This window comes from Sander lucioperca, chromosome 5 (assembly GCF_008315115.2).
Source record: "Sander lucioperca isolate FBNREF2018 chromosome 5, SLUC_FBN_1.2, whole genome shotgun sequence".
In the NCBI taxonomy this organism is placed as follows: domain Eukaryota; kingdom Metazoa; phylum Chordata; class Actinopteri; order Perciformes; family Percidae; genus Sander; species Sander lucioperca.
In genome coordinates, this window is record NC_050177.1 from 15,381,993 (window position 1) to 15,403,680 (window position 21,688).

The 21,688-nt window shown below is 44.9% G+C and overlaps 2 protein-coding genes across 2 annotated transcripts; both read left to right on the top strand.

The window, feature by feature from the left end:
- The first annotated feature begins 282 nt into the window (after positions 1–282).
- LOC116055581 (olfactory receptor 4E1-like) lies at positions 283–2,831 on the top strand. Its single transcript, XM_031307591.2, has 2 exons — positions 283–1,201; positions 2,788–2,831. Exons 1-2 carry the CDS (start codon positions 283–285, stop codon positions 2,829–2,831), a joined length of 963 nt encoding a protein of 320 aa, XP_031163451.2.
- A 13,104-nt stretch (positions 2,832–15,935) lies between these two features.
- LOC116055582 (olfactory receptor 11A1-like) lies at positions 15,936–19,202 on the top strand. Its single transcript, XM_031307592.1, has 2 exons — positions 15,936–16,872; positions 19,171–19,202. The coding sequence occupies exons 1-2, from the start codon at positions 15,936–15,938 to the stop codon at positions 19,200–19,202; spliced, it is 969 nt and encodes a 322-aa protein (XP_031163452.1).
- Positions 19,203–21,688: the final 2,486 nt, after the last annotated feature.

A 21,688-nucleotide genomic window follows, 5' to 3' on the forward strand; every position in this document is an offset into this window, starting at 1 on the left:
CTTTTTCCCAGTAAAAAGTACTTTAAACTTTTTGGGGGGTCAGTTCTCAAAGTAAACATTAACCTGGTGCATTATAAAAATATCTGAGGGTTGCTTCTTGCTTAAACAATTCACAGTTCTGTGAGAATCTCTTTTATGTCCAAGATAAACTGGTATTGTAACTGAAATTCCCCTATTCTAATTTATACTGAAACAGAAATATAATCAGGACCTTGTGAATAGGAATCATAACGATTCGGGAAATCATTAATGCCCAATTTTGTTTTGTGATCAGCAGTTGTGATGCAGAATAACTCTGAGGTGGTGTTTGTGCTTCAGGGTCTGAATGACTCTCTGACAAACCGTCAGATGTACTTTGCCTTCGCCCTGATGTCGTACCTCTTCACCATCTTCGTCAACCTGACGCTCATCATCACCGTCTGCCTGGAGAGAACGCTCCATGAGCCGATCTACATCTTCCTGTGCAACCTGTGTTTTAACGGCATCTGCGGAGCGTCAAGTTTCTACCCAAAGCTGCTTCACGGCCTTTTGGCTGACTCAAACGTCATTACATATGCTGGCTGTCTCACTCAGATATTTGTGGTTTACTGTTATGTTTTCTGTGAGCTCACCAGTCTGACCGTCATGGCGTATGACCGCTACTTGGCCATCTGTAAGCCGCTGCAGTACCCGATGCTGATGCCCGTGCAGAGGGTTGCGCTGCTGCTGCTGCTCACCTGGTGCTTCTCGTTGCTGGAGACGATTATCGGCAACATACTGACCGCCAGATTGCCGCTGTGTAGGCGCCACATCAACAAGATCTTCTGCACCAACTGGGAGGTGGTGAAGCTATCGTGCGTCAACACAAACGGCAGCAGTATCTACAGCTTGGTGCTCATTTTTTCGCACTCTTCGCAGATCGGACTCATCCTGGTGTCCTACATCTACTTGGTTCAAGCCACGCTCAGGTTGGCGTCCAGCCGGAAGAAGTTTGTACAGACGTGTGTGCCGCACCTGGCCACGCTGCTCATCTTTGCAAGCTCACTGATGTTCGATTCCATCTACGCTCGCTATGGTGGCGGCGGCACGCACCAGTTGCTGCAGAACCTGCTAGCTGCAGAGTTCCTGGTGGTCCCGCCCCTCATCAACCCCATCATCTACGGCATCAACCTGCATCAGATCAGGTCCAGGATCATCCACAACTTCTCCCACAAACCACGCTGTAAAAAAAAAAACTGTGAAAAAAACGTAATATTCCGGCAGCTGGGGCGCCAAAAAATTACCGTAAAATAACGGCAAAAAATAATCTCGTAAAAATACAGTAATTTTCCATAATGAAATAACAGATTGTATCTTTAATCTTACATTAAATCTTACGTAATTATTAGGCTTTTTAATGTTCAGAAAAAAAACATATACACATTTAAAAACAATTAAATGACCTATAAATACAGTCGAACGCTGCTATAATACAAATAATCTGTCTGCCTAGTAATAGTCTTAAAATTGTGGAAAATTGCCACTAATATTTGAGTTTTATAATATAATTTTATGTAAGAATCGTGTTTATTTAATACATATTTAATGTAATAAAGTGATACATCACCCACAAAACATTTGATTTAACTTTAAAAGAAATGTCAAAATACTTAATAATTAATAATAAGCTTAATATTTACAACAATCTACCCTTAATTTTACATCATATCAAGTTTATTATAAATTTTTACATGGAAATTTACATATAAATCCTGTGTATTTAATTTATTTTCAATGTGAAAAAAGCATACTCTGCCATAAATACAATGAATTTAAGTATACTTACAGCAATCTACCATTCATTTTAGAATTTATAAAGTATAATATCAGTCTTTATATGTAATTCTACATAAAGATCATGTATATTTAATTAATCTTCAATGTTAAATAAGCTGTTCAACATTTATTTTATTCTGTTGACCAACAGATCAGAATAGAAAACAGTTGCTGCTCTAGCAACATACTTGCTTACAAAGCTTAACATGGCATGGCTACATACTGCTAGCAGTCCAACAATTGGCTGCTTGTGGGGGAAAGTTCAAGAACAGTTTACAGTAGGTTCAGCTAATGTTCACAGTGAAATAAAAAGACTTGAAACAAAAAAACAAGCAATACAATTTAAAAGTCTGTCTGGAACTAAAAACTGGCCTGTTTTGGAAAGATAAAATAAAGTTTTAATCCAGGTGCAGTGTAATGCTTGCTTCCACTGTTATTGCAGTAACTTAACTGGAGATACTGAAGTAGCCTATAATTTTGAAGTAGTAACTTTGTCTAGTACTGTGAACCAATTCTATACTTAAAATATGGTTACAATGTGTACGTAGTATTCATCTGGGTCACAGTGGTACTATTTGACAACAATTAAAGAACACGCTACATGAACTGTGCATGAGAAAGAACTAGGGACATTGGATTGCAATGGTCTCCCTTCTGAAAAGTGTTTCTTTTTACTCCCTCCATTCATAGTCCGCAATTTTTGTTATCAGGGAAAGAACCTTTGGACTGACCGCCTCTTATTATGTAAGCAATAAAGTCCAAAATATAATAACCCATGATCAACTCCTTCTTACAGTATGTAAGTTCACATTTAAATGGTCCCTGCAAAGTATCACACTGTGACACAGAAGATGCCTGCAGATAAGGACGGTAAATATGGCATTTAAATGCATTGTAATTTCTAAAGTGAGACTTGCAACCTGCTATGCAACATGCATACTGGTAATGAGCTTCATTTCTGTGTAGCCCTTGATGTTGTGCATAACCTTTTAGGGTTTTCACAGAAACACCACACCTGTGACAAGTGTAAGCTTTGAACATAGCGAAACACTCACCTCTTCAGATTACTTTGAGGTCAGCAAATCTGTTGAGAGACAGAAAAAAAGTCATTGAGTGCATAGGCCAGGGTTCGTACACCTTTTCCAAGGTCAAATTCAAGAACTTTTCAAGCACTTTCAAGATCTATTTTAAGGCTTTTTCCAGCACCTTACACCACCGTAAAATACATACCAATACATAGTCAAAATTATGATTTAGTGTTTTTATCACATTAAAAGAGATAATGCTATAAACAGCCAAAATTGTGTTTCGTAATAGCAGAAGGATCAGATATTTAAGCAAAACACAAGTTTTATTTTTCAAAATGTATCACTGTCTAAGTAGACTTTGCTTGCTATGTAACCTGCCTGAGTCAATGTAAAAACAATTACCCCAAACAAAATCACTTGACAGGTTCACTTCACTAACACTGAATTATCACCTTTAAGAAAACAGTTGCTGCACCCTCTTAGATTTTAATCAAAGTTTATGCTATCCTTAATGTCAGTATTTTCACACTTTTTTCCAAATCTAGGGCATGCCGTACAATAGTTCAGTCATATTGACACATTTGTCTTCCACCCTACACAGTTTGGGCTGCTTATGAATAATACTTTTCATTATATTAATGTCCAAATATTGCTTCCCAGATATTGTGATTTTCAGGCTGTAAAACTGAAGTAATTTCAAGGGCTGAAAATATGAAGACATAGGATTTGAACAGAAATATTTTACAGGCCTTGGTTTTGGGACACATTCTTGATAAAAACAAGGTTTGAACAAAATCTGAGGCAGTGCAATAACAACCTGTAATTCCATTTTAACCCAGAAGACTCTGACAGTGCACAGGCACCTGCCTGATAAATAGCCTATATTATGTAATTGATAAAAAATGTATTTCATTGCCAAGACATACATTTATCTACTGGAATGGAGCAGTGTAAATATTGCATAAGGCCATCCTCAACCTTACAGTAGGCTACTTGTATCGTTGTATGACACTCCATCTGACACGATTTCTGTTCAGCAATCAACGATTGTTGTTATGCACTGGGCTAACGTTTGCAGGTTTTAATTTGCGGGTAGTTAACGTTACAGTTACTGTGATGTAACTTTGGCTATGTTCACTGCATATTCCACAAATTAACGTGCCATAACGGACATGCAATACTAATGTAAGGTATTTTATTGTGAAACCTCTCAGTTGAGGCTTAAAAGGAAATTACAGTTAACATAGAGCTTTTATTGTGATGAAAAAAACGGAAGTGGATAAAGTGTTTCTGACGTTTGACTGTGTCTGGGTTGAATAAAGCGAGACGTGCAGTGCCATCTTGGTTCCAGCATTGGAAGCCTGTGTCTTTATTTTACAGCCAAACCCGAGTCTAGACAGTATAAGCAACCCTCGGTTACACTAACATTACATTATCACACCAAGTACTCTCAGTCACTTAGCTTGCGAATTTCTGGCTAGCAGTTACTAGCGTAAACTAGGCGCTAACGTGTACAGTAAGCTAGCTACTTCAGTTGGCTAACTTGAAAAGTCTTACCCTTCATGTGACTCGAGAGCGCAGACTCGCCCATTGTGAAAAGCTGCACATCTTTTTTGCAAACTTTACAAGAGGCAACTCGTGGAGTTTGTTTAATCCATAATTTGTATTTTTCATCTTCCAGCCAACGTTCATTGAAATGACAACCTGCCGGCGATATTACGAATCCCACTGTTAGCTAAATAGGTAACAGTTAACACTATCTCAGCCTAACATTACATTATACTAGTGAGCCAACACTTCAGTCATAACGTTGGCTACCTAACGTTACTGTAACATTGCTTAATTTACTTCAGAATCAGAAAGGGTTTTATTGCCAAGTACGTTTTTTTAACACATACAAGGAATTCGTTTTGGTGTTGTTGGTGCACGTCACACATTCTCTAAATGGAAAATTAAACAATATAAGTATAAGTATATGTACACAGTATGTATTCAATTAAAAATAAAGATAGAAATAAAATAAAAAGAGCATTACAGCAGAGAGAGAACAGTGGCATGAAGAGCCAGGGGGGGAGTGTCAGGGTGGGTTCCCGTCAATGTTAATAAGGCTAATGGCGGATGGGAAAAAGCTGTTCATGTGTCGTGAGGTTTTGGTCCTGATGGACCTCAGCCTCCTGCCAGAGGGGAGTGTCTGAAAGAGTTTGTGCCCGGGGTGGGAGGGATCGGCCACAATCTTTCCAGCTCGCTTCAGAGTCCTGGTGACATACAGGTCCTGGAGCGGCGGCAGATTGCAGCCAATCACCTTCTCAGCTGACTGAATGACACGCTGCAGCCTGCCCTTGTCCTTGGCAGTGGCAGCAGCATACCAGATGGTGATGGAGGATGTGAGGATGGACTCAATGATGGCTGTGTAGAAGTGCACCATCATTGTCTTTGGCAGGTTGAATTTCTTCAGCTGCCGCAGGAAGTACATCCTCTGTTGTGCTTTCTTGATGAGGAAGCTGATGTTCAGCTCCCACTTGAGGTCTTGGGAGATGATAATTCCCAGGAAGCAGAAAGACTCCACAGTGACAATTGTGGAGCCACAGACGGTGATGGGGGCAGGTGAGGCTGAGTTCTTCCTGAAGTCCACAACCATCTCCACTGTCTTTAGAGCATTGAGCTCTAGATTGTTTTGATTGCAGGACCCTGCTGAGGTGGGGGAGGTGGAGGTGATGCACAGTACAGCTGTAGCTGCATAGCTGTAGGGAGATGTCGTGGGGGATGGTGTCAGGACTGACCTTTTGTCTTTCAAATCGACAGTAGAACTCCTTCAGGTCGTTGGCTAGGTGTCGGTCATTGAAGGAGTGTGGGGCTTAAGGGTTATAGGTGGTGATCTGCCTAAGTCCTTTCCAGACAGTCGCAGAGTCGTTAGCTGAAAACTGGCGTTGGAGCGTCTCAGAGTACTGTCGTTTAGCCTCCTTCACTGCATTGCTAAACCTGTAGTTCAACTCTTGAATGCCTCTTCCTTAGCCAGCCTTAACCTTCTGAGTTTGGCTGTGAACCAGGGTTTGTCATTGTTGTAACTCACCCTGGTGCTTTATGGAACACAGCAGTCCTCACAGAAGCTGATGTATGATGTCACAGCCTCTGTGTACTCATCCAGACTGTTGGTAGCAGACCTGAACACATCCCAGTCAGTACAGTCCAAGCACATCTGGAGATCCTCCACAGCTACACTGGTCCACTTCCTTGATGTCCTCACTACAGGTTTGAAGAGCTATAATTTCTGCTTGTACGCGGGGATCAGGTGGACCATGATGTGTTCAGAGTGACCCAGTGCAGCACGGGGGGCGGCGTGATTAGCATCCCTGACTGTGGTGTAACAGTGATCCAGAATGTTCTCCTCTCTGGTCGGGCATTTAATATGCTGTCTGTATTTAGGTAGTACGTGAGTGAGGTTTCCTTTCTTAAAGTCTCCAAGGACAATAACTAAGGAGTCCGGGTTGGTCCGCTCCACACATAGTATCTGGTCGGCAAGCATGCGCTGCGCGTCCTGCACGTTGGCCTGTGGTGAGATGTAAACACTGACCAGAATAAATGATTTGAACTCGGGGTGAATAAAAAGGCTTATAGTTTATGATGAAAGATTCCAGGTCAGGAGAACAGTGCTGCTGGGTCACTGTCACGTCATTGCACCAACCGCTGTTGATGTAGAAACAGATTCCTCCACCTTTAGTTTTGCCGGAGAAGTCCGTGTCTCTGTCCGCTCTGTAGAGTTGGAAGCCTGCCAGCTGCAGCGCAGAGTCCGGTATTCATCCACAGAGCCATGTCTCCGTGAAGCACAAAACTGTAGATGAAGAAAAGTCCCTGTTTTTCCCCAACAGCAGTTGTAATTCCTCCAGTTTGTTGGGCAGTGAACGCATGTTAGAGAGAAATATGCCGGGTAACGGTGGGCGGAATCCTCGCTGGCGGAGACGCACCAGCGCACTGGCCCGTTTCCCTCTCCTCCGGCGCCTCGCTGCATGAGCAAAGGTGAGCACACCTTTGCTCACGCAGCTTTTTGGCCTCTGCAGTCCACTGGCCGTCAGCTGACACAGAAAACGGCCGTCTTACGAAGAGAAGGATGTCAGCTGAGAGTTTAGGGGAGCTTTCAAATCTTTCCTTGAAGTTTTCTGCCAGCCTGGACACAAAATCCTTCATTGCTGGATCTTCCTGCATTTTATTCTCACAATGCTCATGCAGACGTGGAAAGTGCAACTTTCTCCCATGAATGTCTCTCTCCAGGAGGTGCAGCTTTGACCAGAAAGCTTCAATCACCTCATACATGTCAGCAACAGTGTGATTCTTGCCTTGTAGTCACAGGTTAAGGTGATTTAGATGAGACATGATGTCACACAAAAAAAGTAACATCTGATATCACCTTGTCAGTTAAAAAGCTCAAAATGTCGCAGGATTTTTGGCTCTGCAGGCTGGATAAAAATGACACAAGTTCATCACGTAGGTCACACACCCTCTCCAACACACGGCCTTTGCTCAGCCAGCGAACGTCATTGTGGAGCAAAAGATCCTTGTGTTCGCTGACATTTCTTCGAGCAATGCTCTAAAATGCTCCTTTCATTTTTCCACACAGTTTTGCACACAAATTTGACTTGTGAATAATGCAGTGAAATGCCAGGAGTGCTGGGTTGTGTCCCACCATCGACGGAGCCCCATCGGTAACAACAGAGACAATTTTACTCACATCTAAGCCATTCCTTTCGAAGAACTTTGTCAGCTCGTTGAATGTTATTTCCCCCGGAGAAATCAAACACAGCAGCTCCTCCCGGAATGTCTTCCCATCAAAAAATCTTGCGAACACAGACAGCTGTTCCATGTCGGTTCGGTCACAAGAAGAGTCTATTGCCAGTGAGAATGCTTCTGTTTTCCTCAAATCTGTGAGTAGACTGGAAAAACCCTCCTCCGCTAAAACTTAGACTCTTCTGGTTGCCGTGTTAGCCGACAGCGGCACTTGCTTCAACAGCTAAACAACTTTTTTTGGGATTTTTTTCCTCTTGGTTTAAAACTTCGGCAGCCATGTCAATTGCACATTGTTTAATTAACTCGGCATCGGTGAATGGCTTCTTAGTTCTTGCAAGCTTCCAAGAAACGTGTAACGAGGCAGCTGTTGCGCTCTCTTGTGCCAATGTTGTTTTACACATAGTTAAAACCAAGTGCTTGTATGATGTTAACATGCTTGCAATTTTTTGTTTGCGCTGGTCAGATTTTTCTGGGTAGTTTGCATTAAAACTGACAGCATGAATAGAGTTAAAGTGTGTGAATAGAGTTAAAGTTCAGATTGTCTGCTTTGATTACAGCTACAGTCTGCATGCATATTAAGCATGTGGGCTTAGCATGTGGTCCGGTAAAAAAAACCAATAAGGTTTTAAGGACAGGACATAAATGAAAATTTAATAAACAAAATGAAATGCAACAGATGATAGGGGTAAAAAGACAGTATTACAGAAAACCAAATCTATAAAAATGTGTTTTAAGAAGTGATTTAAAAGAGGTCACTGATTCAGTTTTGTTTTTGTTAAATAAATCGTCAAGCTCAACCTACTCGTGCCTGCTCTCTGCATTTGGGTCCAAGCCTCGTAGCCCCTGTGACAGATTGATCCAACCACAACATGTACCCAGCAGAGAGGCGACTTTTCAAGGAGAAAGTGGCGGAGTTTGAGCACACTGTGGAGAATCCTTTGAACTCGAGACCCGGTCGGTTTGCCCAAGTTCTGGAGAGGATCTCTAAGCAACAGCAGTGGTTCAAGGAGAGACCCTGGGTGAGCCATTTTGTTCCTTCCCTAGACATTGTTAAAGGGGAGGTTGGATAGCTTTCTCAATGGCTCACCAACCAGCCTGCCTGTCTCTCAGCCAGCTAACACCTTGGCCACAGGTGCATTGTTTGTTGCCCGACCTGTCCCCTTGCCTGCATCTCCGAGTCGAGCAGCTTCTCAACCTGGAGGAGAGCCAGAGACTTTTATGACCTTATTCGAGTATTTTGCTTTGTGTGCTAGATGGACTGAGGAGGCCAAAGCAGCCAGCCTTCCAGCTGGAAGGGAAAAGCCTAGTACAGCAACTAGCAGCTCCCCTGACCTCCTGTCTGTCAGCTCATCAGCTACTCGTTCAGCAGATATCCCAGACTACAAGCAGTCTTTTGAGGGTACTCGCCTGGCTATATTTCCTGGGAACCGTGGAGGCCACAAGAGAGGACATGGGCGATATGGGTCTCGACGCCATTTCCCGCTTCAACCTCTCTTCAGCCCAACACCTGTGCTGTCCAGCGCTCCACAGTTGTCCAGTGTTCCAGAGCTGACCAGTGTTCCTGAGCTGACCAGTGTTCCTGAGCTGACCAGTGTTCCAGAGCTGACCAGTGTTCCTGAGCTGACCAGTGTTCCTGAGCTGACCAGTGTTCCAGAGCCTCAGCTGTCCAGCGGAACTGAGCCGGTGCTGTCCAGCGGACCTGAGCCCATGCTGTGCAGCGGACCGGAACCCGTGCTGTGCAGCGGACCGGAGCCCGTGATGTTCAGCGGACCTGAGCCCGTGAAGTCCAGCGGTTCTGAGCCCATGCTGTTCAGCGGACCTGAGCCCATGCTGTCCAGCGGTCCCGAGCCTGTGCTGTCCAGCGGTTCTGAGCCCGAGGTCTCCAACGACCCCGAGTCCATGGAGATGCATGATTGGGAGGAATGGCCTCCCTGATCTAAACCCAAGTGGTTGTTCATTGGATTGGGATGCTCATTAGTGTACTTGGTACCAGAGCACCCTAGGCCGAAGGTCAATGATCGATTTTATAATCGTTTCATCTGATCTGAGGCCGTATGTTTTGGACACTCGGAGAGAGGGGCGGAGGTGTCAACCGATCACCATCTGGTGATGAGTTGGGTCAGGGGGTGGGGGAAGACCCTGGACAGACCTGGTAAGCCCAAACAGGTAGTGCGGGTAAATTGGGAACGTCTGAAAGAGGCCACTGTCCGATAGACTTTTAACTTACACCTCCGCTGGAGCTTTACGTGGATCCCTGTGGAGGCTGGGGACATTGAACCCGAGTGGACAATGTTCAAAGTGTCCATTGCTGAATCTGCAGCGGGGTGCTGTTGTCTCAGGTGCCTCAAGGGGTGGTAACCCACAAACACTGTGGTGGACACCAGTGGTCAGGGCAGCCGTCAGACTGAAGGAGTCTTTCCGGGATATGTTATCCCAAAGGACTCCGAAGGCAGATGCAGGGTATCGAAGGGCCCAAAGGGCTATAGCCTCTGCCGTGAAAGAGGTAAAGCAGCAGGTGTGGGAGAGGTCCGGAGAAGACATGGAGAAGGACTTTCGGTCGGCACCAAGGTGCTTCTGGAAAACCGTTCGCCACCTCAGGAGGGGGAAGTGGGTAACCATCCAAGCTGTGTACAGTAAGGATGGGATGCTGTTAACCTCAACTGAGGAGGTAATAGGGCGGTGGATGGAGCACTTTGAGGAACTCCTAAATCCAGCTAATATGCCTTGTATGTAAGCGGCAGATCTGGAGGATGATGGGGGATTGTCGTCAATTTCCCTGGTGCAAGTCACTGAGTATGTCAAACAACTCCACAGTGGCAAAGCCCCAGGGATTGATGAGATCCATCCAGAAATGCTGAAAGCTCTGGGAGTGGAGGGGCTGTCTTCTATGGCATGCCTCTTCAACATTGCTTGGAAGTTTGGGACAGTGCCTAAGGAGTGGCAGACCGGGGTGGTGGTTCCTCTGTTAAAAAAGGGTTACCAGAGGGTGTGTGCCAATTACAGGGGTATCACACTTCTCAGTCTCCCTGGTAAAGTCTATTCCAAGGTGCTGGAAAGGAGACCAAAACAAGTTCCTTCCTGAGACTATTTAGCAGAGCCACCATCGCTGCGCCTGGAGCTTAGCACTGCCCAAGACCATTGTGATTGGTTTAAAGAAATGCAAACAACCCAGAGTTTTTTTTCTCCTATCCCAGAATGCATCTGTGGTGTAGCTAGAATGTAAGACTAGTTTATTGTCAACTACATATGGATGTATTCATATTTGGTTGTTGGCAAGATGGCGCTGTATCGTGTGGTAGCCTGTTGCAGCAGTTCCTGATGTCTATGTGTATTTTGTGTGTTTTTAGTCACTTTTTGGTCTTTAAGTGCATTTCTTTTTTTAATGGTCACTTAGAACTTCTGTGTTGAAATGCCTTCTGTCAACTTCAGAACTTTTCTCTTAGTTCTATTCTTACTTTGGTCGTTTTTCGTTTACACATGCGATCAGCTGATAGTGCTGTATCGACCTGTGCTGCTTTGAAATCCCAAAGGAACTACAGAGGAGACACCGGGGTTGCAGAGGTGTATTAAAACGTAAAAAAAAGAAAACATAAGCCTGCCATCCTAGCGATCATTATGGGGAATGTACGGTCTCTAGGAAATAAGAAGGACGAACTAGCGGCGCTAAATAAAATCCAGAGGGAGTTCCGCAAGTGCAGCATACTGTGTTTTACTGAGGCATGGCTGCACTCACACATCCCGGTCCATGGCTTGGCGGTACCCGGCTTTTTGACAGTTCGGGTGGACAGGGACGTTATAGAAAGCGGTAAGAAGAATGGAGGGGGGGTTGCACTATATGCAAGTTAAAAGTGGTGCAATCCCGGACATGTGAATGTGAAGGAACGTTTCTGTAGCCCGGACATTGAACTGCTGGCTGTGGGGTTGCGTCCGTACTATCTTTCGAGGGAGTTTACGTCCGCCATAGTGATTGCTGTTTACATTCCACAATCTGCTGATGCGGAGGCAGCTGCTGACGTTATTCACACCACTGTCTCACAACTTTAAACACAGCAGCCCAATGCGTTCATGGTTATCACTGGGGATTTTAATCATGTTTCACTGGACAAATCCCTCCCGGACTTTCAATATATTAACTGCCCCACAAGAGACAATAAAACTCTGGCCCTCCTGTATGCAAATGCCAAGGATGCTTACAGTGCCACTACCCTCCCCCCCCCCCTTGGCAAATCGGATTACAACCTTGACTTGCTGTCTCCTAAGTATGTTCGTGTTGTCCAGCGGCAGCCTGTCCACACAAGGACTGTGAGGAGGTGGACTCAGGAGGCTGAAGAAGCACTGCAGGACTGCTTTGAGTCTACAGACTGGGGCGTGCTCTGTAAGCCACATGGGGAGGACATCAATAACATGACAGACTGCATCACAGAATACATAAAATTCTGTGAGAACATCACCATGCACTCAATCACAAGCCGTGGATCACCAGTCACCTGAACGTTCTTCTGAGATGAAGAAAGCAGGTCATGGGACAGACAGGAGCTAAGGAAAGTACAGCACGAACTGCGGGAGAAACTGAGGGAGTGTAAAGACTCCTACAGGAGGAAGCTGGAGACCAGAGTGCAACAGAACAATGTGAGGAAGGTGTGGACAGGGATGAAAGTGATCACTGGGTGTGGGGTTAGAATCAGACAAACACCAGGCAGCCATGAGAGAGCAAACAAGCTTAACTGTTACTTTAACAGGTTTAGCTCACAGCCATCCCCTGCCTCCTCTTCCACTCCACCAATCCCCCACACCCCCTCTCTGCCTCCTCCCCTCCCTATCTTGCTCCCACACCTCCCCCTCACTCCCCTGTGGTCTGCCCACTCCCCCCACCACTACAGCACATTTCATCTCCCCAACAGACACTTCAAGCACCTCCCCCCTTCTTTTCAATCACACCTGGCCAGGTGAGGAGACAGCTGGAGAGGCTTCACCAGCGCAAGGCTGCCGGCCCGGACGGCATCAACCCCAGGTTCCTGAAGACCTGCGCCAGTCAGCTGTCTGTTTGTATCTCTTCAACCTGAGCCTGAGCCTGCAGAGGGTGCCGCTGCTGTGGAACACGTCCTGCCTTGTACCGTTCCCCAAGAAGTTGACTCCATCCGGTCTCAAGGACTACCGCCCAGTGGCTCTCACATCCCATGTGATGAAGGTGCTGGGGAGGCTGGTCTTGGCCCAGCTTAGGCTGCAGGTGAGATCTTCCCTGGACCCTCTACAGTTTGCCTACCAGCCTCATCTGGGAGTGGACGACACTGTCATCTGTCTTCTGCAGCGAGCTCATTTGCACCTGGATGTCGGTGGCGGTGTTTGGTTTCTCCAGTGCATTCAACACCATTCAGCCACTGCTACTAGGTGAGAAGCTGCAGATGATGGGTGTCAGTGTGCCCACAGTCTCCTGGATCACTGACTACCTGACAGGCAGACCACAGTTTGTCCGTCTGGACCGTGTTCTGTCTGATGTGGTGGTGAGTGGTACAGGGGCTCCTTACGGGACTGTACTGTCTCCTTTTTCTGTTCACCTTATACACCACAGACTTCCAGTACAACTCAGAGTCATGTCACCTACAGAAGTTGTCTGATGACTCTGCAGTTGTTGGGTGTATAAGGGATGGACAGGAGGGAGAGTACAGAGCGCTGGTGGACAACTTTGTGGAGTGGACTGGTAAGAATCACCTGCTGCTGAACGTGGATAAGACCGGAGAGATGGTGATTAACTTCAGGAGGAAGGGAACAGCTCTACAGCCCCTTTGCATTCTGGGTGGAGATGTGGACATGGTTGAGGAGTACAGATACATGGGTGTCAACATAGACAACAGGCTGAACAGGAAAATCAACAGCACTGCTGTTTACAAGAAAGGGATGAGCACACTCTATTTCCTGAGGAAGGTGAGATCCTTCAACTTGTGCAGCAGAATGTTGGAGAAGTTCTACCAGTCTGTTGTGGCCTGCGCTCTGTCCTCCTCCGCCATCTGCTGGGGCAGCAGCATCGGAGCCAGCGACACAAACAGACTGAACAAACTGATTAGGAAGGCTGGCTCCATTATTGGCTGCAAACAAGACACATTTGAAGTTGTGGTGAAGAGGAGGTCACTGAACAAACTGTTATCTATCATGGTTAACCCCGACCACCTGCTCCACCCCACACTGGTCCAATAGAGGAGCACCTTCTCAAAGAGGCTCCGACAGCTTCGATGTCGCAAGGAGCGCAACAAGAAATCATTGCTACCACAGGCAATAAAACTTTTTAACACTTCATTGACACTTCACTTCAACACATCACTGAGTGTTAGATAAGACTCATAGACATCACAACGGCACTGATTGCAACTTGCACAATAGGTTTATCTATATCTTTATCAATACTAGTTAAGTAATTGTACATTTTTATTCCCAACTTGTATATATTTTAAATATTTGTTCTTGTATTCTATCCTATTATTATTTCATGTATATTGTATCCTATTATTTCATGTATATTCTGTATGTGTGCTGTGTGTGATATTTTGCTGCTGTACCACTGTAATTTCCCATTTTTGGTATCAATAAAAATCTATCTATCTATCTATCTATCTATCTATCTATCTATCTATCTATCTATCTATCTATCTATCTATCTGCACTGTACATTACACAATATGGTTGCATGTAAGTTCTTAACAAAGTGGGAATCATCCGTCCAACATTTCATGACTTTGAAGCTGGCAATGGTAACGTTAGAATAGAATATTCCATAACATAACATACCATACATTGCAGAGCGATCTGTAGAGAATGTAAACTGTATCCCAATTCAAAAATTTAGGCTACAGGGTTGCTTTGCCAAAGTAACATTTCATGTTTCCATTATGAATAAGTCAAATTTGCGGTTTTTGTCGTATGTCCATCACGGTGGTTGTAAACAGCCATGGCTCGCCAGGTTGATTGGTCCTTTGGTAACGTTAGCAGATTGCGTGTGTTAGCATGGCTACGTTAGCACCAGTAGGGATCACTTCATCGGCTGTGTCTCTTTTTTGTTGCGAGTAACTATGTCGAGTACACTATATAATTCAATACGAGCTTTGATAGTTGATTGATAGTTAAAATTGTTTCTGCTCATGTCATAAGAGCTGTGTGTAGTCATTGAGGAAGAGGAAGTTAGTTTAGGCCTTACATGGCATAAAAGTGCATTGTGTACCAGACAGACAAGCAGAAAAGCAGGAAAGACAGTTACAGTTACGAGAAGGGAAGAGAAAGTTGCACCACACAGAGGCCCCAACCCTGGTGTGTGTGGGTGTGTGTTTGAACAGTTGAACAGTTTATTGCCTAGAAACAAGAAGACACCCCCCTTTGAGGGGAGGATAAAAGCTTAAGGCAGAGAATAGATCGGGGCTCACTTCAGACGAGATCTTGTTGGACTGGTCCCCGACTTTATGTCTGTTGCTAGGGAAACTTAGACTCTGTGTTGTGAACCCACAGCTGTGTTGTAACTCTTATGCTGGACTCAGTAAACTTGGCTGACTGAACTCATCGTCTCCGATTGATCCTTGTGTATGGTGAATGTAAGTCAAATAAAAGAAGGCGCAGGAATTGAATAACGGGTCAGATTAGTCCGGGCTTAGGGCCTTTTCGGACAATTCCCACTACAACCGTTATCGCTCTTAATGCTCCGTCATCTCACGGTGCCGCAGTCAAGCTGCGGCTCTGCCCGGTGCGTTCCATACAGACAGTAAAGGTTGATGTAGCCAAGCATCAGTATTTTACAGAACAGGAGGGGACAACAAAGCATTACACTGAACGATGTTACAATATGTTGAATATATGATTTATAAACTTGAATTTGACTTTAAATTTCAATATTTCTTTAGATCGTTTTTAAATTAAATTGTTTTTAACTACCAACAAATTAAAATGATTTTCTGAACATCAGTTAGAAAATCAGTAATTGGTTTCTTTGAAGATGACGTCAGTCGGCTGCTCTGGGCATCCACTGACTCTCAACGTTTAGAAGAAGCTGAAGCAGAGTTACAGTTCAGTACGGAGGGACTCACAGTATCGCTCACACAATATCACAAACTGTTTGTAGTTTCTCCCCTAACTATTATGTTGACTTTAAATAAGAGTGGTAAGTTGTAAGATGTTTGCCACACATGATTCCTCACTCATTTGTTGACTGTAAGAATACTGTTTGTGTTGATGCTTTAGCTGCACTCTGTGATACATGTTAACATTTAAAACGGTTGCACACTTTTAACAGACAACATGTGACATTATAATACTCATATTGTGATACAGTGATACTTTGAACCGGAAAGGAGAATCATGATAAACTCTTCATATGTTTCATATTTCACACTTGCTGCTTACTTTGACACTGGGTTGTTTAAATATTTATATTTCTTGCTCATTATGTCTTTATATATTTTCATAGTTTGTGCTAATCTTTTGCTGATTGTGGTTATCTGTATGAACAGGAGCTTACATGAACCTATGTACCTTTTTCTGTGCAGCCTGTTTGTAAATGAACTGTTTGGTAGTACAGGGTTGTTTCCATTCCTTCTGGTTCAGATCCTCTCTGACATTCACACTATTTCTGCTCCATTCTGTTTCCTGCAGATTTTCTGTTTGTACTCTTATGGCAATGTAGAGTTTACTAACTTAGCCGTCATGTCTTATGACCGATATCTTGCTATCTGTTATCCTCTGCAATATCACGTGCATATGACATCTAATACGGTTGTTGTGCTTATTGCTGTAACATGGTCTCTTCCTTTTTTTGCTGTTTTTGTCACAACATCATTGAGTGCCTCCTTACAGCTGTGTGGGAACATCATTAATAGAGTTTACTGTGACAACTATTCCATCATGAAATTGGCATGCTATGACACCAGAGTTAATAATGTGTACGAACTTGTTGCTGCTTCTTTAACAGTCTGTGTTCCTGTATCTGTAATTTTTTATACTTACATTAAGATCCTTAAAGTTTGTTTTTCTGGTTCAAAACAGACCAGACAGAAAGCTGTCAGTACCTGCACACCTCACCTCGCTTGTCTTATCAACTTTTTTTTCGGGCTTTCCTTTGAAATATCACAGAGCAGGATTGATATGAGCAGTGTACCCAACATGTTAAGGATATTGTTGTCATTGTACTTTATGACATGCCAACCGATTTTTAACCCTGTAATTTACGGCCTCAACATATCCAAAATACGCATCATGTGTCAAAGTCTGCTTTCAAGTTCTGTGTTGGGACGTTGCTGTAATTTCTTTTTGTTCAAAACTGGATTTTCTAAAATGTGGTTTAGAAAAAGTTTCATGTAATAATGTGATGAATATTGTAATAGAACATTTCTTGTTATAACTTCATAAATGTGTATGTTGTAATAACTTGAAAATATCTTTTTGAAAAGTTAATAACATGATATTGATAGCTTTTTTTCTTTTTCATGCGTGGTAACACTACGTTTCCGTACAAATTCACGGTATCTGTAATTTGGTTTTGAGGGATACTAAAGTTAAATGGGGCAAGACATTAGAATTTAAATTTGAAGTTAGAAAAATGCTTAACCTTCTAGTCATGAACTTATATACAGCAGATTTTGATTTAACATGTCCAAAATATGAACTGTGTGTTAAACTCTTTTATAAAGTTATATAGGGAAGTGTAGCTTTGTTCAGCTTGAGGTAAACAAATTGAGAAAAAAATAAATGTTTGCCTTTGGCTCAATAGTGTCGTCATTAATCATTTCTTTAGTTAACATATTGTATCAAAAGGTAGGACATTTATCATGCAGATGTCCACACAAAGTTGATCCAGTCAGTGAAAGATGATCTACTCTAGTTTTTTTTTAAAGATTTTTCTTAAAATTAGCGTTATGTTCCCACATTTCTAGGACATTCCTACATTTCCCTTCAATTTAAGCCCTATCCTCCCACATTTTTTAGGGTTAGAGGTTAGGATTAGGGGGATTAAATCTGATACAAATTCATGAAAAAGTAAATGTGGGAACATAGGGCATGATTTTGGAAAGAAATCTTAGAAATGTTGGAACATATGGCCTAATTTTGAAAAAAATCTTAGAAATGTGGGAACATAGAGGCTAATTTTCAGTGAAAAAAACAATTCTTAGAAATGTGGGAACATAGGCATGCTCCCGGTTAAATGCACTATATTGTAAGTCACTTTGGATAAAAGCATCAGCAAAGTAAATGTAATACCGTGTTTCCGCTACGGGAACACCTGCCAATCCAGAAAAATTGCTTTTGTTATGGCAAAATTCCATCCATCCATCTTCATCCGCTTATCTGGTATCGGGTCACGGGGGTAGCAGCTCCAGCAGGGGACCCCAAACTTCCCTTTCCCGAGCCACATTAACCAGCTCCAACTGGGGGATCCCGAGGCGTTCCCAGGACAGGTTGGAGATATAATCCCTCCACCTAGTCCTGGGTCTTCCCAGGGGGCATCCTTACCAGATGCCCGAACCACCCTAACTGGCTGCTTTCGACGCGAAGGAGCAGCGGCTCTACTCCAAGTTCCTCACGGATGACTGTGCTTCTCACCCTATCTCTAAGGGAGACGCCAGCCACCCTCCTGAGGAAACCCATTTCAGCCGCTTGTACCCTGGATCTTTCGGTCATGACCCAGCCTTCATGACCATAGGTGAGGGTAGGAACAAAAACTGACCGGTAGATTGAGAGCTTTGCCTTCTGGCTCAGCTCTCTTTTCGTCACTACGGTGCAATAAACTGAATGTAATACCGCACCCGCTGCGCCGATTCTCCGACCAATCTCCCGCTCCATTGTCCCCTCACTCGCGAACAAGACCCCAAGGTACTTGAACTCCTTCACTTGGGGTAAGGACTCATTCCCTACCTGGAGAAGGCACTCCATCGGTTTCCTGCTGAGAACCATGGCCTCAGATTTAGAGGTGCTGATCTCAGCCGCTTCACACTCGGCTGCAAACCAATCCAGTGAGTGCTGAAGGTCACAGGCCGATGATGCCATCAGGACCAAATCATCTGCAAAAAGCAGTGATGAGATCCCCAGCCCACCGAACTGCAACCCCTCCCCACCCCGACTACGCCTCAATATCCTGTCCATAAATATTACAAACAGGATTGGTGACAAAGCACAGCCCTAGCGGAGGCCAACCCTCACCTGAAACGAGTTTGACTTACTGCCGAGAACCCGGACACAGCTCTCGCTTTGGTCGTACAGAGATTGGATGGCCCTGAGAAGGGACCCCCTCCCCCCATACTCCCGCAGCACCTCCCACAGTATCTCCCGGGCGACCCGGTCATACGCCTTCTCCAGATCCACAAAGCACATGTAGACCGGTTGGGCATACTCCCAGGCTCCCTCCAGGATCCTTGCGAGAGTGAAGATCTGATCCGTTGTTCCACGACCAGGACAGAATCCGCATTGTTCCTCTTCAACCCGAGATTCGACTATCGGCCGAACCCTCCTTTCCAGCACCTTGGAGTAGACTACCAGGGAGGCTGAGAAGTGTGATACCCCTGTAATTGGCACACATCCTCTTGTCCCCCTTTTTGAGCAGGGGAACCACGAACCCGGTCTGCCACTCCTTAGGCACCGTTCCAGACTTCCACGCAATGTTGAAGAGGCGTGTCAACCAAGACAGCCCCTCCACACCCAGAGCTTTAAGCATTTCTGGACGGATCTCATCAATCCCTGGGGCTTTGCCACTGTGGAGTTATTTGACTACCTCAGCAACTTCCACCAGGGAAATTGACAACAATCCCCCATCATCCTCCAGCTCTGCCTCTACCATAGAGGGTGTATTAGCTGGATTTAGGAGTTCCTCAAAGTGCTCCTTCCACCGCCCTATTACCTTCTCAGTTGAGATCAACAGAGTCCCATCCTTACTGTACACAGCTTGGATGGTTCCCCGCTTCCCTCTCCTGAGGTGGCGAACGGTTTTCCAGAAGCACCTTGGTGCCGACCGAAAGTCCTTCTCCATGTTTTCTACGAACCTCTCCCACACCCGCTGCTTTGCCTCTTTCACGGCAGAGGCTGCAGCCCTTCGGGCCCTTCGGTACCTTGCAACTGCCTTCGGAGTCCTCTGGGATAACATATCCCGGAAAGACAGTCGGACAGCTTTCCTGACCACCGGTGTCCACCACGGTGTTCGAGGGTTACCGCCCCTTGAGGTAACTAAGACCCTAAGACCACAGCTCCTCACCGCAGCTTCAGCAATGGAAACTTTGAACATTGTCCACTCAGGTTCAATGCCCCAGCCTCCACAAGGATGCACGAAAAGCTCCGCTTGAGGTGTGAGTTGAAAGTCTGTCGGACAGGGGCCTCTTCCAGACGTTCCCAATTTACCCGCACTACCCGTTTGGGCTTACCAGGTCTGTCCAGAGTCTTCCCCCACTTAAGAGCATCCCTATGTTCGAACATGGTGTTTGTTATAGAAAATCCATGACTAGCACAGAAGTCCAACAACAGATAACCACTCTGGTTTAGATCAGGGAGGCTGTTCCTCCCAATCACGCCTCTCCATGCATCTCCATCATTGCCCACGTGCGCGTTGAAGTCCTCCAGCAGAACTATGGAGTCCTCCACTGGAGCCCCATACAGGACCCAATTTAAGGTCTCCAAGAAGGCTGAATACTCCGAACTCTTGTTTGGTGCATATGCACAAACAACAGTTTTCCCCCCCACAACATGCTGGCGTAGGGAGGCGACCCTCTCGTCCACCGGGGTAAACTCCAATGTAGCGGTGCTCAGCCGGGGGCTTGTGAGTATCCCCACACCCGCCTGGCGCCTCACACCCTGGGCAACTCCGGAGAAGAAAAAAGTCCAACCCCTATCCAGGAGTATGGTTCCAGAACCGAGACGCGTGCGTAGAGGTAAGCCCCACCAGATCCAACTGGTAGCGCTCCACCTCCCGCACAAGTTCCAGCTCCTTCCCCCACATAGAGGTGACATTCCACGTCCCCAGAGCCAACCTCTGCCGCCTGGGTCTGGTCCGTCGAGGCCCCTATGTCCGTCGAGGCCCCTATGTCCGTCGAGGCCCCTATGACAAAAAATATGGCAAAATTAACAACAAATATTAATTTTTATTTCCCCTTTACTCATTCAGCGATGCAGCGCCGTGGGTCACCCGTCTGTGAAGGAGACAGCTGTCTGTGGTTAGTCCACGTCTGTAACAGCAGGACAGTCATGTGTGTAATCTAAACTGCTAAAGTCAGTTGAAACGGTTACAAAAAGGCTCGGTAGTGAGCACCATGCTAACGTGTTTTTGTGTTTTGATCTGAGCTGGACGAGAGAACATTCAGTTAACCCTAGCACATGTAGGTCAGCGCTGTTGCCTGCGATAGGAGAAACACATACTTCATATGTCTTATTCAATATCTCCAGATCAATACAGTGTAGAGACTTACTTTTAAAAAAAAATTAGAAGCAGGGAAATTCGGCATTTCAACAAGGTCCTCTGACAATTGTAGGCCATCCAGAAGCTTTCTTAATCCATAATGAAATTACAGTGTCTCTGTAACATAAATAAATGATAATGAATCCAAAAATCATATTTTTTGTATTTCCCGTCGTCTCTCCGTAGCTGTAGCTCTTTAGCCGACAGCTAGACTAGAGTTTAGATTCTCTGCCCGAGCCCGAACATGACCCGGGCCGGGTCGGGCTCTTGATCAAGCATTTGTGTTTTTTTAATCATTACTTTATTAGCCTAATTGGGTAGGGAGAAAGCTATGCCTCTCCAGCTTCTCCCGTAGCTCTGGGTATATGTCCTGCACTGACTTGAGTGTGAGGTAAACTGTGCTAAATCATGTCTCCCCCATCTGTAGCACTGTCTTTGATAATTGCGCAACCAGGCCAGATTGGTTCAGATATCTCATGAGTCCTTTAGCAGCAGATATGGTCTCTCCTATATCAACCAGGCCAGATTGGTTCAGATATCTCATGAGTCCTTTAGCAGCAGATATTGTCTCTCCTATATCAACCAGGCCAGATTGTTTCAGATATCTTACGAGTCCTTTAGCAGCAGATATTGTCTCTCCTATATCAACCAGGCCAGATTGTTTCAGATATCTCATGAG

Bases quoted from the DNA above. Each gene is read 5' to 3' on its own strand.
- LOC116055582 (XM_031307592.1), top strand. From the start codon at position 15,936: ATGATAAACTCTTCATATGTTTCATATTTCACACTTGCTGCTTACTTT. The intron at 16,873-19,170 runs GTAATTTCTTTT...CTTTTTGAGCAG, and splicing joins TTCTGTGTTGGGACGTTGCT to GGGAACCACGAACCCGGTCT.
- LOC116055581 (XM_031307591.2), top strand. From the start codon at position 283: ATGCAGAATAACTCTGAGGTGGTGTTTGTGCTTCAGGGTCTGAATGAC. The intron at 1,202-2,787 runs GTAAAAAAAAAA...ATAACCTTTTAG, and splicing joins CTTCTCCCACAAACCACGCT to GGTTTTCACAGAAACACCAC.